The sequence below is a fragment of the Megascapheus bottae genome, chromosome 6, assembly GCF_031878675.1.
Source record: "Megascapheus bottae isolate mThoBot1 chromosome 6, mThoBot2.hap1, whole genome shotgun sequence".
In the NCBI taxonomy this organism is placed as follows: domain Eukaryota; kingdom Metazoa; phylum Chordata; class Mammalia; order Rodentia; family Geomyidae; genus Megascapheus; species Megascapheus bottae.
In genome coordinates this window covers 51,616,693-51,634,324 of record NC_143514.1, presented here as the reverse complement: position 1 = coordinate 51,634,324, position 17,632 = coordinate 51,616,693, and the positions used below count along the sequence as shown (strand labels likewise).

The following is a 17,632-nucleotide window of genomic DNA, read 5'->3' as shown; positions in this document are numbered from 1 at the left end:
AGCTAGGATTACAGGCATAAGGTCAGCCCTGGGCCTTGAACTCAGGGCCTGAGCACTGTCCTAGGGCTTTCTCAAGGCCAGAGCTCTACCATTTGAGCTATAGCACAACTTCTGGCTTTTTTCTAAGTATGTGGGAGGAATCAAACCTGGGTCTTTGTGCATGCTAGGCAAGCATTCTACCACTAGGCCCAACTACCAACCCTACTTTCATTCTTAAGTGTATATTTCAGTAGTATCGAATATATATCCTCCAAAAGGGTACAATACCTCAAGTGGTAGACTGCTAGCCTTGACCACAAGCCCAGAGTTCAAGTTCCAGGACTGGCAATAAATAAATATCCTCAATATTGTGGAACCTCCACTACCAACCCATACTCACCAAACAGCACCACCATATCCTCTTCATCCTGAGGCCCTGGCAATCATCATTCTACTTTACTTCTTTATTATTTTTCTTTCTTTCTTTTTCTTTTCTTTTCATCTTGGGGCTTGAACTCTAGGTCTGAGCTCTTCAGCTCAAGGGTACTGCCCTACCCATTGAGCCACAGCCCTACTTCCGGTGGTTAATTGGAGATAAGTCTCATGAAATTAGTGCCCAGGCAGGATTTGAATCAAGACCCTCATATCTCAGCCTCTTGAGTAGCTAGGATTACAGGTATGAGACTGTACCCGGCTCCTTCTTTATAATTTTGATTACTCCAAGTATATCATGCATGAAGAATCATAAATTATCTTTTTGTGACTGATGTATTTCACTCAGAATATTCATCTATGTTGTAGCATTGTTATAATGTCCTTCCTCTTCAATAATCCTTTGAACAGATACGCTACATTTTGCAATTAATGTATTTGAACTGTTTCATGTTTAAGTTACTGTGAATAGCATCTCTGAATCTGAGTATGCAAACATCTGAAACCCTATCAGCATATAACCACACACAAAATTGTTGGATCATATAGCAATGCTACTTTTTCTTTTTAGGGGCATTATACCATTTTCTATTACCACTATATAAACATGCCTTCCAACAGTGTACAAGAGTTCATATCTTCCTGATATTTGATAACACTTGCTATTTTATTTTAAAAATAGTTGAATTACAGTGCAAATGAGATGGCTCTCATGATTGGAGATGCTGATAATTTTTCATGTTCTTATTGGGTATTTTTATATATTCTTTGGAGAGATACATATTTGTAATCCTTTGCCCATAAAACATTTAATTGACAAATAAAAAATTGTACACATTTATAGGGCACAATGTTGATGTTCTGAAAATATATGTAGTCATATAAGTACATATATAGGATAGGATAACTAAATTGAACTACATTTTTTTGTGGGGGGGGGGGCAGGCACTGCCCCTGAGCTCTTCAGCTCAAGGATAGCGCTCTACTCCTTGAGAGATGGTGCAACTTCCAGTTTTTTGGTGGTTAACTGGAGATAACACTCTCATGGACTTTTGTACCTGGGCTGGCTTTAATCCATGATCCTCAGATCTCAGCCTCCTGAGTAGGCAGGATTAGAGGTAAGAACCACTAGCATCTGGCAAAGTGCCTTTTTTTTTTTTTCTTGGTGGGTTGTGGGGCTTGAGCTCTGGGCCTAGGCACTGTCCCTGAGCTCTTCAGCTCAAGGCGATTGCTTTACCATTTGAGCCACAGCGCCACTTCCATGAACTCGTTATTTCTTATTTATGTTAGCATCAGAAATTTATTCATTTACAGCAACTTTGAAATTTATAAAGCATTATTATTAGCTATATTCAGCATGTCATGAATAGATCTTAAAATTTACTCCTTTGTTTAAAGAAAGCCACATCCTTTGGTCTGGCCCCTTCTAAACTCTGGAAACCATCATTTGACAGTAATGACCATGAAGTGTTTGTACCTGGTTTATTTATCATCATGTCTTCCAGGTTCATCTATGGGGCAACTGACAGAATTCCCTTCATTTTAAAAGTCTGAACAGTGTTGTTGGTGTGTATGTTTGCGCACATACACACTTCCTTTAGGCATTCATTGGATACTTTGGTCATTATATTATTCTACAGTGTGGAAAATTTACTTGAAGAACCTTCATAGTTTTCCTCAATGGATGAATCCATTTTACATACCTTCCTACGGTGTATACATGTTCCATTTTCTCCAACTGCATCAGCAATTAGTAGCTGCTATAGTTTGGAAATAGAATGTTCTCCAAATGTATGTGCCAAAGGCCTAAGCTCCCATGATGGAGTACTGGGGACTGATGGATGTGCTGATTTTCCTCTTTTTCTCCTCCCGCACCACCCAGTTTGATGTAATTCATTTATCTATTTTCACATTTGTTTGGACATTTGTGATCAAATCCAAAATGCTGTTGTGAATATTGTATTTAACTTTTTAAATCCATCTTTATTTACTTTTTGTTTATGGTTTGAGATTAGCATGTGATTTTTTTTTTTTTTTTTTTTTGCCGGTCCTAGGCTTGGGCTCAGGGCCTGAGCACTGTCTTTGGACTTTCTCAAGGCTTAGCACTCTACCACTTGAGCCTCAGCACCACTTCCAGCTTTTTTTTTTCAATGTATGTGGTACCGAGGAATCGAACGTGGGTGTTTGTACATGCTAGGCAAGCACTCTACCACTAGGCCAAACTCCCGGCCCCTAGCATGTGATTTTATTCTTCAATGTCAAAACATTGTCTTTTTATCATTGTATGTTTTGGGCATCTTTGTTGAAAATCAATTGAGCCCTATAAAATTCACAGGTTCATTTCAGGCTCTCTATTGTTTCTGTTGATCTATGTATCTGTTTCAGTGGTAATGCTTGACTGATTTAAACATAATAGCTTTGCAATATATTTTGAAGTCAGGTAGGGCAATATATCCAGCTTTCTTCTTTCTGTTCTTATTTCAAAACTTTTATGATCATAGTCCCATAAAAGTGTTAGAACTGTCTTTGTAGATTGGTGAAAAATATCACTGAACTTTGGACACAGACTGCATTGAATATGTAGATCATATTAAGTGGTATAGACATTTTACCTATATTAATTCTTCTAAATCAACAACATGGATTATTTTATCATTTATTTATGTCTTCTTCAATTTCTTTCTGCAAGATTTTAGTTTTCAGTATAAAGAAGTTTTTTTAAACACCTTTTTACTAAAATTCATTCCTAAGAGTTATTTGCTACTATACATGGGATGTTTCATGATTTCTGTTTTGGTAGTACATGGTTGGTAGAGCTGAGCACATGCCTATAATGTTGCCTATTTTGGTAAGATTTGTGTAGAAGCATCTGAATGATGTGTAATCCACTGAATAATGGTAAATAATCCTTTTAGTAAGTTGTTGGATTTAGTTTACTAGTATTTTGTAGGAAATTTTTGCATCTATGTTCATCAGGGATACTAGCCTTAACTATCTTTGCTTGTAGTGTCATTGTCTAGCTTTACTAAGAGAATAATGCTAGTTTTGTAAAATGGGTTTTTAAAGTATTTTCTCCTCATTAAAGTTTTGCAAGATGTGTTGCAAATGGTGTTAGTTAACAATTGGTAGAATTCAAAAATGAATACACTGATACTTGGATTTTTTGGTGGGAAGCTTTTCATTACAGATTCAATCTCCTTACTCATTATTAGGCTGCACATATCTATCTATCTATCTATCTATCTATCTATCTATCTATCTATCTATCTATCTATCTAGATATATGGAGAGAGAGAGAGAAGTGTGACAATACCCATATAAATTTATTTTTCTTTTTTACAGATTTATTGAAAAAGTTTCATTCCCATTGTTGATCTTACCAACCTGAGCATGAAACTATTTTGTTACTTAATGATTTGAAAATTTTTGTCTTTGTCACAAAAGGAAGAACTTTACTGCTTTTCCTAGTAGGTCAACCTGGTCTACAGTGTAATATAATTGCAATATCTCAATGATTTTCTGTTGGGATAATCTTTCCAGTGCTGAAAGTGGGTTAGTGAAGTCTCCTAACAAAGCCTATTTTATTTTGAAGTTTAAAATAAAGTCTATTACAATTTGTTTTTATTTTCACTTTGCCTTATATATTTAAGATATGTTTTCCTTATATATCTAGATCCTCCTAGGTAGCTAGAATTGCAGGATTGAGCCACAGGACCCTAACTACTTAGTACCTTTTAAAAGAATGAATTGTCAAACTGGATAGGGAACAGGGGAAAACAAGATGAGGGGTGAGGGTGGGGGGGGGAGGGAAATGGGGACCAAGACATGTGAAAGGGTATCAATGTATGGGAATTGATGCACCATCTATCTGGCAAATATCATGTAACCCTTCTATTAATTACAATAAAAATATATGAAAAAAAAGAATGAATTGTCATGTTCAGGCTCTCTTCCCATTTTCTTATAATCTGTGTCAGAAGTAGGCATATCATTAGGGGATGGAAGTAGATATTACATTTTACTGTATAGGCCTATAGAGACACACTGAATAATACAAACATCTTCAGCTTATCTGCCCCCTTGTTTTTGTTTTTACAGTATCCTGTGTATACTGTTAGCACTGTGCTTTTGGCATTATTAGTTTATTAATCTATCACTCTCAACTCTGAGCACACTGGTATAGATACAGTGCTATTCTTCTTTGTTATCCAGTATCAAGCAGTGTTTGGCTAACCAAAGGTACCCAAAACCAATGAGATAAATAACTGTGAAGATCAATCTTAATAAGTGTACTAAATCACACAGTCAATAGCAAAACCTAAAAACAAAACAAACTCAAAATCCCAACCCCCACAACATATCAACATCTTAAACCATCTAACATGAATTCTACTCATTAAAACAAGAAACTAAAAGAAAAGGTACATATTAGTAATAGCACATGGAAATTTCTGCATTCAAAAATTTACAGAGACTTTATTCACACTATATTAACTTTACCAACTCAATGCTATGACCGATAAAGAAGAATGGGTAGCCAGTTGGTACCCATAAGCTCATTATAGGCTCATGCCTATAATCCTATTCAGGAGGCTAAATCTGTGGATCATGGTTGGAAGCCAACCTGGGCAAGAAAGTCTATGAGACTAATCTCTATTTAACCAGCAAAAAACTATATGGGAAGCTGTGGCTTCAGTGGCAAGTGAGCCAGTCTTGAACTATTAAATAGTTAAGCAACAGCACTCAGGCCCTAAAAGAATGAGAAGGCAGAAAAGGAGGAGGTAGAGGAGGAAGAGGAGGAAGGGGAGGGAAGGAAGGGTAGGAGGAAGGGGAGAGGAAGGGGAGGAGGAAGTGGTGGTAACAGGAGGAGAAAGAGGTGTCACATGAGTAGAGGAATATGGGCTTTCTGTTCAATGAAAAGGTGGCAACAGCTTACCTCTTCTGACTGCTCCCGGGTCTGTGAAGGTGAAGATCTTCTTCCCACAGTAAGTCGATGACAGGGATATGACAGCCCTGATTCAGCAAGACACATCTGCAGAAAGCAAAATTATTATATCATTATTTGGCAGTACTGGGGTATTAACTCAAGGCCTCACACTCACTCAGCTTGCTTGCTTGGCTTACTTAAGCAATACTTGAATTCTAGCTTTTGTGGAAACTCTCACAGACTTTTGTGCCCAGGCTAGCTTCAAACTGCAATCATCTAGATCTCTGCTTCCTTAGTAGCTAGTAGCTACTCATGCTACATAAAATAATTTTGTTTTGTGTGCTATTATTTTAAAACTTGACTAGAAGGCTTACTCTGGTAGCCTGGGCATTGTATCATCAAGAAGATTTTGAAATGTATATATATTTATTTTTTCTGCATACAGATATCATTATTATCAAGGCTAACTCTCATGAGAAGACAACTGGGATAACAGAAAAGAAGGCAAAAATCATATATTCTTTCTCCTTTGGTGTATGTTTGCTACTTTGCTGATTAGCAGAATAATACTTTATATTCCTACTCCTAGGGTAGTATGGTTGTCACGAACACCGATTGCTGAAGGTATTTTGTTTGTTTTTAATTTTAGCACAAGGTTATAATGTCATTAATGCTTCAATCGGTACTAACATATAATTTTAGCTATTGTTAAAAAGTTTATAGCTGGGCTCTGATGGCTTACTCCTATAATCTTAGCACTACATGAAGGCTGCAAATGGGAGCATGAAGGCTTGAAGCTAGCTTGGACAGCAAAGTTGTGAAGCCTTTTCTCAATCCACAGTTGGGAGCAGTGGTATGCACCTGTCATCCTAAACTACATGGGATGCTGAGACTGGAATGCCTGTGGTTCCAGGTCAGCCTGGGCAGAAAAGCCTATGAGACCCTATATCCATGGAATGGAAGCACAGACATCACTTCAAGTCACACTAATCTTCACAATATTTTTCATCTGGAAAAAAATATTTTCCACAACTCTGAAATTCTGTGGTAATAAAATAGTAATGGTGGTAAATATCACTGACAATCAAATGCAAGATAGTACAATGGACAGAGACCTGGGCTAGGAATAGAGTTCTGCTTAGCCTCTTGATATTAGGAAAGTCATCCCTCCTTTATGGGTCACAATTTTCTCACTTAACAATAGCAGTAAATCTTTGCCCTATCTTACTGGACTTTTAAAAGAGTTTGACATAGTATACTAAGTGAACACTTACTTTGAAACTACTTTGAAACTGAAATAAGCTGTTATCATTCCAATGATATCATTTTTAAGTCTCATGAGAAGGGAATCAGTGATTATCTTCTACTTTTTCAATAGTAAAGATGATGCACAGAGGGGTTACAGTATAACTTCTTTTGAAAGCAGCCTGATCATATGTAAATTAAAAGGGAGGGGTACATTTTGAATAAAACTACTTTATGAAATGTGATGATGGACCAAAGTAGTATTTCTAAGCTATTATTGTAACTATGTTACAAACACACACACACATACACACGTGTGTTAACACAAAAGTTCAAACAATCCATCCATCTATATATCTGCTAAAGGAATTGGATTATAGAGTACTTTATAAAATAAGGCTGTGTGTGTGTGTGTGTGTGTGTGTGTGTGTGTGTGTGTGCGCGTGCATGTGTGTGTAGAGGAGGGAAGGAAAGGGAGGAAGAGAAAAATGGGGCTTTTATTCAGGGACTCATGCTACTTTTCTTTTTTGCACACAGCTGACACTCTACCATTTGAGCCACATACATTATCAAACTTTTTGGACTGTTTACCCAGGCTGATTTCAAGCCTTAATCCTCAGATCTCAGCCTTCTGAGTAGGCAGAATTATAGGTAAGAGTTATCTTTTTTTTTTCCCCCACCCTGGTGGGTCATGGGGCTTGAACTCTGCCTGGACATTGTCCCTGAGCTCTTCAGCTCAAGGCTACAGCCCTACCCCTGGGCCTGGGTGGTGTTCTGGAGCACCTCAGCTCAAGGTTACTGCCCTCCCTTGAGCCAAGCCCCACTTCCTGTTTTCTAGAGGTTAGTTGGAGATAAGAGTCTGCCTTTAAACCTTGATTTTCAGATCTCAGCATCCTGAGTACCTAGGATTACAGGTGTGAGCCACCACACCCAGCTGAAATTACCATTTTTTAAGTACAAAGACTTGCAGAGAAAAAGAACTGAGAAAAAATGAGGGAGGGTGACATTGTTCAAAAAAGAAATGTACTCATTACCTGACTTACATAACTGTAACCTCTCTGTAAATCACCTTTACCCTCCAAAAAAGATTATATCTCATTGATCTTGCCCACTACCAATACCAGTAACGTAAGGGTGGTAAATTATATTTAAGTCAGATATGAAGAAAAGTGACCAACAGAATAAACTTGCTCTGGTAAGTAATTAATGGAAAAGTCAAGCACTTATTGTTGATTGCTTTAAAATAGAAAAGCACTATTGAGCATAGATGAACTTTGTCCTTTGGTTAGCATTTATTAATTTTAACTTTTAAGAGAGTATCATAACACTTCACACAGACGACTTGTTGATAAAATCCATAATGGACTTTTAGAATAAAAATGTGATAACTTTACTTCCACAATGAATACATCTCACACTATTGTTTCTTCTATAAAAAATGCTATTCACTTGCCCAACAAGCAAGAATAGGTTTGTTAGATTAGCTTAAATGAGACACTTTGCCTCACAGTATGCATTCTATCAGTGAATGTACATTCTTAAAAGTTGAAAATTGTATTCCTATTAAAAATATTCAGTAAAATACGGGCCAGGAGTTTGGCCTAGTGGTAGAGTGCTTGCCTAGCATGCACAAAGACCTAGGTTCAAATCTTTGGTACTATATACATAGAAAAGCCAGAAGTAGTGCTGTGGCTCAAGTGGTACAGAGCTAGCCTGAGGAAAGCCCAAGGATAGTGGTCAGGCCCTGAGTTCAAGCCCCAGGACTGGTAAAAAAAAAAATAATAATAATAATGTATTAAAACATAGTAACTTTACAAACTATTTTCAAAGTCTGATTTCCAAATACAAGGTTATTGAGATCATTTCAAAGAATCCATAAAGTCAAAATTAATCTCATAATACTTAAAAGTAGCATCCATGGAGAGGAAACAGGTGGCAAAAACATGAGAAGGGGTATCAAACTTCAAGAAATAATGTACCCATTACCTGACAAATGCAACTGTAACCCCTCTATACATCCCAACAATAAAGTACAATTGGAAAAAAAAAAGTGATGATAGGCAAATCTGCTGGGACCTTAAAACAAATCATAATAGTATTAAAATTTCCAATATCAGTATTCATTGTCAGTTAAGGATGCCCCTGGTGAATCAGCAAAAAATCCCATTATTTTACATTAAATCTTCAGTCTTATTATATTTTAATATTCTGTGTGACAAAAGGGAAGTATGAATAAAGGACTCCTGTGTACTGACATATAAGGGTTGTGCTGAGAAAAGCACTTGCTTATGTGCTTAACTAAGCACTATTTTCATGAAACATGGTTACTACTTAAAAAAGATAACTGATAGGCAGAAACTGGTTATTTCGATTTGAACACTTCATAGGTTAACACACATAAACACAGAATGAAGTGAGTCTTCTATGTCAAGGAACTGCTCTGGTAGTATTAATTGGCTAATAACAAAATGAGTTTTCAAATAACAAAAAATTTGGAAAATTACACCTATCATGAGCATGAAAGCTTCTTAATGCTTGAAGACTTCGATGGTAAAATCAGTGGTTATATAAATAGATGTAACTTTTTTAATACCATACTATTCTAAAATTTGGAAAATATGTATAATTTAGAGAACGTTTCAAAGAGGTAAAATAAATGCACATAAAATTATGCTCAGGCTAAGGATCTATTCAAAATGTAAAAGTTAAAAGCATACTGATATGGCCTTAATAACTAGACAGTTCTGACACTATGGCTTTAATATTTGTATATATGTTTAAAAATCAATTTAAAAATCATTCCCTACATCTACTTAGAACATTCCAAGTCAGGATACCATAAAGACACTTACATATCTATGTTCACTGATGCGCTACTCATAATAACCAATTTCTGAAAACAGCCCAGATGTCCTACAGTAGATGAGTGAACCTAAAGAAAAAATGTGGGGCCTATACACAGTAGAATTTTATGTATCCATTAGAAAGAATAATATTATGTCATCTAAGGGAAATGGATGTACTTAGAACAAATTATGTTAAGTGAGGTAAGCCAAGCTCAGAGACACAAACAACTCGTTTTCTCTCAATTGTAGAAGCTAGATCTATGATATCAGGGCATAATAAATTATACAGGTCTTTCTCTAAGCATTCACATACAATAAGACCAAAGGATATAGGTGGGAATAGGAGGGGAAAAGTGGGAGAAAGCAAGGGAAGGGATGACATTGTCCCCCTGCAAAATGTACTCTTCTGGCTAGAAGTTTGGCCTAGTGGTAGAGTGCTTGCCTAGCACACACAAAGACCCAGGTTTGATTCCTCGGTACCACATACATAGAAAAAGCCAGAAATGGTGCTGTGTCTCAAGTGATAGAACTCTAGCCTTGAGAAAGCCCAAGAACAGTGCTCTGGCCCTGAGTTCAAGTGCCAGGATTGCCCCCCCCCCAAAATGTACTCTTGTTACCTGGCTTATGTAACTGCAACCCCCTCTGTACATTACTTTATAATAACAATTTTAATAATTTTTAAAAATGAAATTATTCTTTGTATATTAAAATAAATATCAATAAAGCAAAGTTAAAAAATATCTCAAGCTTGTTATCATAACAAGGCAACAGTGGAATTAATTCCATCTAAATCTGCAAACACTTCTTGGAACTAGTATTGAATATAATCTCTAAAATATTATGGCGCTATGGATGTACATATCAATAGTACCAAGCATAATTTTATTAAGGTGTAAATGACATACAGTAACTATACACATTTAGAAGTATATAATCTTTCAAGTTTTGATAAACAACAACAAAACCACTCATTTTTTAAATATTGCTAAACTATCAGATATTATGTGGCCACTAATATGCATTGTTATTAAACAAAGTGATGGGTAGGGGTTTTATTTTTTGACACAAAGTTTTGCTGTGATGTATCCCAGGCTAGCCTCTATAGAGAGTAAAGGTGTGTGCCTAGCTAAATGCTTATTTTAAGGAAGAGTCTGCTAAATCTTACTTTAGATGAAGAATCTTGTTCGAAGTCACATAAATACTGAATGGTGAGTTGAAATTAGTATCAGAAAGTTTCATCTTAGAGAGTGTCAAAAAAATATCAACTCAGAAACTATTATTGCCCTAATATACCTTGTTTGGGTCTGTTAATAGGTATTATCTTCAGATTTATCAAAAAGAAAACTCCTTAAGCTCATCATTTATTAACATATCTACCACAGAGAAAACTCTGTAAAGGCTTTTTGCTGGTTAACTGGAGTTAAGAGTCTCTCAGATTTGGATCAAGGTTCAAAGCCAGCCCTGGAACAAAAGGACCTGAGACTCTTACCTCCAATTAACCTCTAGAAAATGGGAAATGAGGCTTGGCTCAAGAGTAGGGCTGAAGAGCTCATGGACAGCACCCAGGCAGAATTCAAGCCCCATGACCCACCCCCCCCAAAAAAAAAGAAAAGAAAAGAAAAAAAGAAACTCTGAAGAAGACTGCTGCAATTGGAAATTTCAAAGAATCACTATTCAGCTTGACAGATTTTGGTGAGTAGTTTTAAGCCAAATTGAGTCATGAGGCTGAAATTTCATTTACTGTTAACCAGAATACAAATTCAAAACAGCTTTTTTATTTGCAATCCAAGCGTATCCCCTTCCCCCATTTTTAGTCACTTATGTGCTAGACAAGTCACAGAGCTTTAATTTGTGGCAGGTTGAAGCAAGCTTATTAACAATGCTAGTTACCAAGTGCATATCCACTTGTCCGGACTAGCCCACGGCTACATTCTTGTAGCAGGGTTAAACAGCAGTTTAGTCACTTCATAAGAAAGCACACTGTTTAAAAGGAAATGACTAATAATAATCTGGAATCAATGGAATATTAAATGAGATGTGCAGGTCAGGATCAATTACCTACAAAACTCCTGAGTAAATAGCTAAAAAAAGAAAAAAAATTGTGTTTGCCATCTGGCCTTGCTGTGTTATATAGTCTTCAATTGATTTGGCAAGTTGGTAAGGTTTAATGAAATAAACATCAACAGTAACAAATTATGAGGCTGTTTGCTAAACACATAAACACAAATATACTATCAGATGAATAAGGAGAATTGGAAAAATAAGGATAGCTGCTATATATAGTTTCATTTTAGACCTTGAGGTCAGTAGTAGAGTTGGGAGGGTCCTTAGAATTCATCACCTTATTGGTGTCCCAACCAGGAAACTACAGCTCTTGATACTTAGCTGAATTAAGTGAAGTTGACACATTTTTCACCTCCCAATCATCCTCCATTCCACTGTAAGCTAGTAATAGGAATTTCCAGAGAGATGGAATAAGGCCTACTCTTAAAATTAATAGTTCTCCCATCCCCAAGAGATGCCAAGTAAGAGGTAGACTTCCTATAAGAAAATATAATTTAATCATCCTGTTACCAGGAGGAAAAACTGAAGTAAAGTGAGATACAGTTCTTTTATCCCATTCCCATACCTGCTTAAGTATATTCCAAGGATTTCTTGACTCTAAATCCACATCTTTCTACTAAATGATCTTATCTATTGTTTTTAAAAGATGGCAATCTAGTTATAAAGTACATATCAATATACTGATTTATTATCTTAATTAAAAAACTAAGTCAGGTGCTGGTTACTCACACCTGCAAATCTATTCACTATTCTTGAGACTTGAGGATCATGGTTTGGAAGCTGGCCTGAGCAAGAAAGTCTGTGAAACTCTTAACTACAACAAACTACTCAGAAAAGATCAGAAGTAGCACTATGCCTCAAATAGTAGAGTGGTAACCTAAGCAAAGAAGCTCAGGGACAGATGGGCATAGTGTTTAAAAAAAAAATCTTCTGTTTAAAAAAAAAAAAAATCTTAGCTACACAGGAGGCTGAGATCTGAGAATTGCAGTTCAAAGCCAGCCCAGACACTTAAGTCCAAGAGACTCTTATCTCCAATTAACCACCAGAAAACCCAAAGTGGTGCTGTGGCTCCACAGGTAGGGTGGTAGCCTTGAGCTGAACAGCTCAGGGACAACGCCAACACATAGGCCAAGAGTTCAAGTCCCAATACTGACCAAAAGAAAAAGAAAAAAAAAAAAGAAAGAAAGCTCAGGGACTTGCTAATACCCAGGCCCTGAGTTCAATCCCTAGGACTGGCACAAGTACACACACACCCACAACAAGCTTAAGAAAATAATTTCTATGATTTTGACATTTGTTTATTTTAAGGTGAGAGGATACAAAATTAAGCGATATCATGCAATATTCCTTTTTCACATTGTAAATGCCCATTTTTACGCTTCCCTACAGTGGTCTAACATTACTTTGAATTGTTTTTTTCCTATCAAATGAGGTTTGTTGAGCATTATTGGTTCATGCCTGTAATCCTAGCTACTCAGCAGGCTTTGATCTGAGGACTGCTACTGAAAGCCAGGTTGGCAGTAAAGTCCATGAGACTCTTATCTCCAAGTAACTATCAAAAATGCTAAAAGTGAAGCTGTGTCTCCAGTGGTAGAGTGTTAGCCTTGAGGTCAGGTACAATGTCCAGGCCCCAAGTTTAAACATTAGGACTGGCACGGAAAAATAAAATGGAGTAAAATTTAAAAACAAAACAGTTTTTTGGCCAGACCTGGGGCTTGAACTTAGGGCCTGGGCACTGTCCTTGGACATTTTTTGCTCAAAGCTAGCACTCTGCCATTTGAGCCATAGTACCACTCCTGGCTTTTTCTGTGAATGTGGTACCAAGGAATAGAACCCAGGCCTTCATGTGTGCTAGGCAGGCCCTCTACCACTAGGCCATGCTTCCAGCCCTAAAAAAAATGTTTTTCTTTTATAGTAGTAGTTGCTTGCTGGGTGACAATGACTCAGTATAGCTCCAGAGTTACACAGGAGGCTGGGATCTTGAGGATCATGGTTTGAAGCCAATCCAGGCAGTAAAGTCCGTAAGTCTCCTATCTCCAATAAACTATTCAGGAAAAACTAGAAGTGGCATTGTAGTTCAAGTGGTACAGTGGTAGCCTTGAGTAAATAGAAGGTCAGGGACAGCACCCATGCCTTGAGTTCAAGCCTTAAGGACTGAGGGTCAGGGTAGTGGTAGGGGGTGGCGAGGGGGAGAGGTTGCTTAATACAAAATTATTTTTAAATTGTGGTGCTTTAAATCTTCAATTAGACTTCAGTTCCCTAAACTGAATTATGTCACAAGGATATAAAGAATTGCTCATTGTAACAGATTTAGTAACATTTCTAAATAATTATACCTTTATTGAATAGCATACAAGATACCACAGTATTCTCAGACATTTTTTATTGATTCTAGTGAGCATCCTAGAAGTTCTTATGTACTTTGGAATGCCAGACTGCCACTCATGACTGTAACCCTAGCTAGGATGAGATATAAAAGAGAGAGAGAGAAAGAAAAAGAGAAGGAGGGTGGAAGAGAGAGGGAGAGGGAGAAAGAGAGGAAGGGAGGGAGGGAAGGAGGGAGAAAGAGGTCTAGGACCATAGCCTAGTGGTCGCATGTTTGCCTAGCATGTAGGAAACCCTGGGTTTGATTCCTTGGTACCTTATACACTGAAAAGGCCGGAAATGGCACTGTGGCTCAAGTGGCAGAATATTAGCTTTGAACAAAAAGTGTCCAAGGACAGTGCCTAAGCCCTGAGTTTAAGCCCCAGGGTAGGCAAAAATTAAAGGGAAAAAGAGAAATAGAGGGAGTCAGGGGAAGGAGGGGGAGAGGCTGGGAGAGAGGGAGGGAATCATTAGCTGGGTGCCAGTGGTTCACACTTGTGATCCTAACTACTCAGGAGGCTGAGACCTGAGGATCACAGTTTGAAGCCATTCCAGGCAGGAATGTCATGAGGCTCTTATCTCCAATTAAAAACAGAAAAACCCAGAAGTGGTGCTGTGGCTTTAGTAGTAGAGCACTGGTTTTGAGCAAAAGGATTCCAGGGACAGTGTCCAGACCCAGAGTTCAAGCCGTAGGACCCCCCCCCACACACACACACAAATCATTAAGGTATATAACAAGAACATTAGCCCTATTATCACACTAGCCTACCTATAGGTTTACACTATAGTAAAATACTAGCTACTGAAAGGTGATTTCATTATTTGTGAGGCCCACAGAAGCAATTTCAACAGAATCAAGGGTTCTATTGAGAGGCCAACAAACCATATTGTTAATTAAAATGGCCCTTTGTTTCTCAGTGCTGTTTCTTTTACTTTATGCCATTTAATTGCTTCTGAGCACCCTCTGGCAAAAGAGGAAATAATGTATTAAATACATATAATCATTTAAGACTGGTGTAGCACAAGAGATCTGAAAAATAAGCAGATTTCTCTTAATTGTGCTCTTTCCCAAATTATTTGATAATTTGGAGCTAGTACGTAAATAAGTTGTATTAACTGCATAGTTATTCAGAATCTATAGTTATTCTGGGAATATTTATAACTTCTTATTATATGCCAGATACTTCATTGGATAGAAGTAATATGGCTTTGGCTTTGATGTTCAAAATGCCCTTTTCCAAGGAAGTCGTTAGACTTCAGAAGACATCAGTTTAAACACTTATTATATGAGAAATGGTAATAATTTCAGAGCAATAAAAATAGTAAATTTTAAAAGTGACTAACACAGTGTACTGGATTGATTTTGTAACTTTAAAAACAAACAAACAAAACTTTTAGATCCTGACAGAAAGATTATCATGTGTTTTTGGTTGCAAGTTTCAACTGAGATTTCAAGTTTATTTGTGTTTCTTATTTCTTCCCACATAACATTCTTGTAAATGCACCCAATGGAGAGCACTATTGTTTAAATGTATTGTATCTTACAAGTGCTCTGAAGAGCTATTTCTGGCCTTTTTCACTACCTATTTATCACTAGGATTTTAAAAGAGGTAAGTTACAAAGTGATGCCCTGCTACAGGTTTCCCATTTAATCCCTAGGAGATGAACTTAGTCAATATTGAAGGACAAAACAGGCTATCAAGGAAAAAGTTGTGCTGAAATACATTTAGCCAAACTATAGGCCATTTCTTTTTTTTTCCTCCCCCTGCCGGGGTGGGGGGGGGGAGGGGGAGGGGTTCTGTTGCTACTGTTAAAGCAAATGTAAATATTCTTCTGTTTTTAGTCTGCATAGATTCCTTTTAGCACTTTCTCCCATTAATGCTGTCTATAATATGTGCTACATGTGCAAAATATTAATTTTAATGTGGATTAATATATCAGAACATTCTACATAGATCATAGAAGCTGAGTTAAAACAGAAATGTCTCTTATTTGTGTGACTTAGATAAATTCTCTTCTTTCAGTTTTAGAAAATGTAAATTGAAAAACAGACTGGACAATTCCCAGTTTCTTTTCTCTTCCTCTTTTGAACAAGTTTTTTCACATAGATGTTCAATGTCAAAACCTAGCGTATTTTTCCAGCCATTAATTCCCAGTATTTGTACAAACTGTATTCAGGTTCATTTGTTCAGGATCCAAAAGTATGCCTTTCATTTACCTACTCCTATTTTGCTCATTTTATTACCTTTCTCTATTTTTCATATGAGAAAATATAATAGTGCTTCAAAACTTACCTTAACCTCTTTATAAAATTAAGTTCCCCATCCTCAAGTTTTGTCTACCTTCTAAAGCACTCATCTTTTGGTAGTCAATTATATCCAATGACACTTGGGCATATTTAAATAAATACCTTTCAGTTAGCTCTTAAGTGGGGGAACAGAATACCAGGCAGGAGGCTCAGTAGATAGCCATGGGGAGTGTCACAGGCTGAGGTTTTCAGAGGGCTAGAATAATAACCTCAACTAAAGAGGAAAGTCAAATTCTTAGAGATATGAACTCTGTTTCCAATAGTTGTATAAGTCTGCCCAGGCCATATTTCTGAATGGCATTTTTGTTATATATCTGGTGAAGATAAAATCCTAGGTCTAGCAGCAGTACTACTTCAGTGACTAGTGGATCAGCGGACTTAACTGTTTGAGCATGTTTAAAAAGGAGATAGTGTCCTGAGTAAGGAAGACTTTCACCATAAAATATTTCCCTGTGTGTCTCCATTTCTTTTTTTTTGGGGGGGGGGGGCGGGGAGGTCGGTCGTGGGGCTTGAACTTGACCTGGGCGCTATCGCTGAGCTTTCAGCTCAAGGTTACCGCCCTATCCCTGAAGCCACAGCCCCACTTCTGGTTTTCTAGTGGTTAACTGAAGAGAAGAGTCTCATGGTCTTTAGTGCCCGGACTGGATTTGAACTGCTATCCTAAGATCTCAGTCTCAGTCCTGAGTAGTTACGATTACAGGCATGAGCCACAGCACCTGGCTTCAAATCATTTTCACCTGACAAGGAAGCTTCTGGGGAAACATGTCACAAGAAAACCATTTCTCTGTATAACAGATGTCATATTTTCTTGGAGAGGTATTAAAGCAGAATGTTTATGAATTCTGGTACTGCCATAGTTTGGAATCCTGGCTCTATTGACTAACAGGACAACTCACAAAACTAAACTTATGCTTCTGTGGTTTTCTAAGTCATAAAATTATTGTGAATGTTAGAATTTCAATCTGTCTGCCTCCATTCATTATGTTGTAAGGTTTACTATATTACTACAGGGAAATGAAAAGTATTAATTTTTTAAAAAATAGACTGCAAAATACTACCATTTACTCAAGTTATTGAGCAATCACTGTGCCAATAACTTAACTGAGTATTTGGGATACAGCCAATGGCACACAGTTTCTATTTCAAAAAAGGTAACAGTTTTAGAGGTTAGGTTTGTGAATAAAGTGAAAACCGTGATAGCTCCATATTACTCTGCTGCACCTAGTCCTTATTATCACCTTTTAGTTAAAAAGAACACAGCCCCGGGGCCAGGAGTTTGGCCTAGTGGTTAAAGTGCTTGCCTAGCATGCATGAAGACCCGGGTTCGATTCCTTGGTACCACATACATAGAAAAAAGCCAGAAGTGGTGCTGAGGCTCAAGTGGTAGAGCTCTAGCCTTGAGAAAGTCCAAGGACAGTGCTCAGGCCCTGAGCTCAAGCCCAGGACTGGCAAAAAAAAAAAAAAAAA

General features: G+C 37.3%; 1 protein-coding gene across 1 annotated transcript in view; it reads right to left on the bottom strand.

Moving 5' to 3' along the window:
* Faf1 (Fas associated factor 1) overlaps positions 1-17,632 on the bottom strand; it is a 286,921-nt gene that overhangs the window by 111,036 nt on the left and 158,253 nt on the right. The window contains exon 9 of the mRNA XM_090334872.1: positions 5,348-5,443. Coding sequence (XP_090190998.1) covers positions 5,348-5,443 — 96 coding nt within the window. The remainder of the gene's footprint in view (positions 1-5,347; positions 5,444-17,632) is intronic.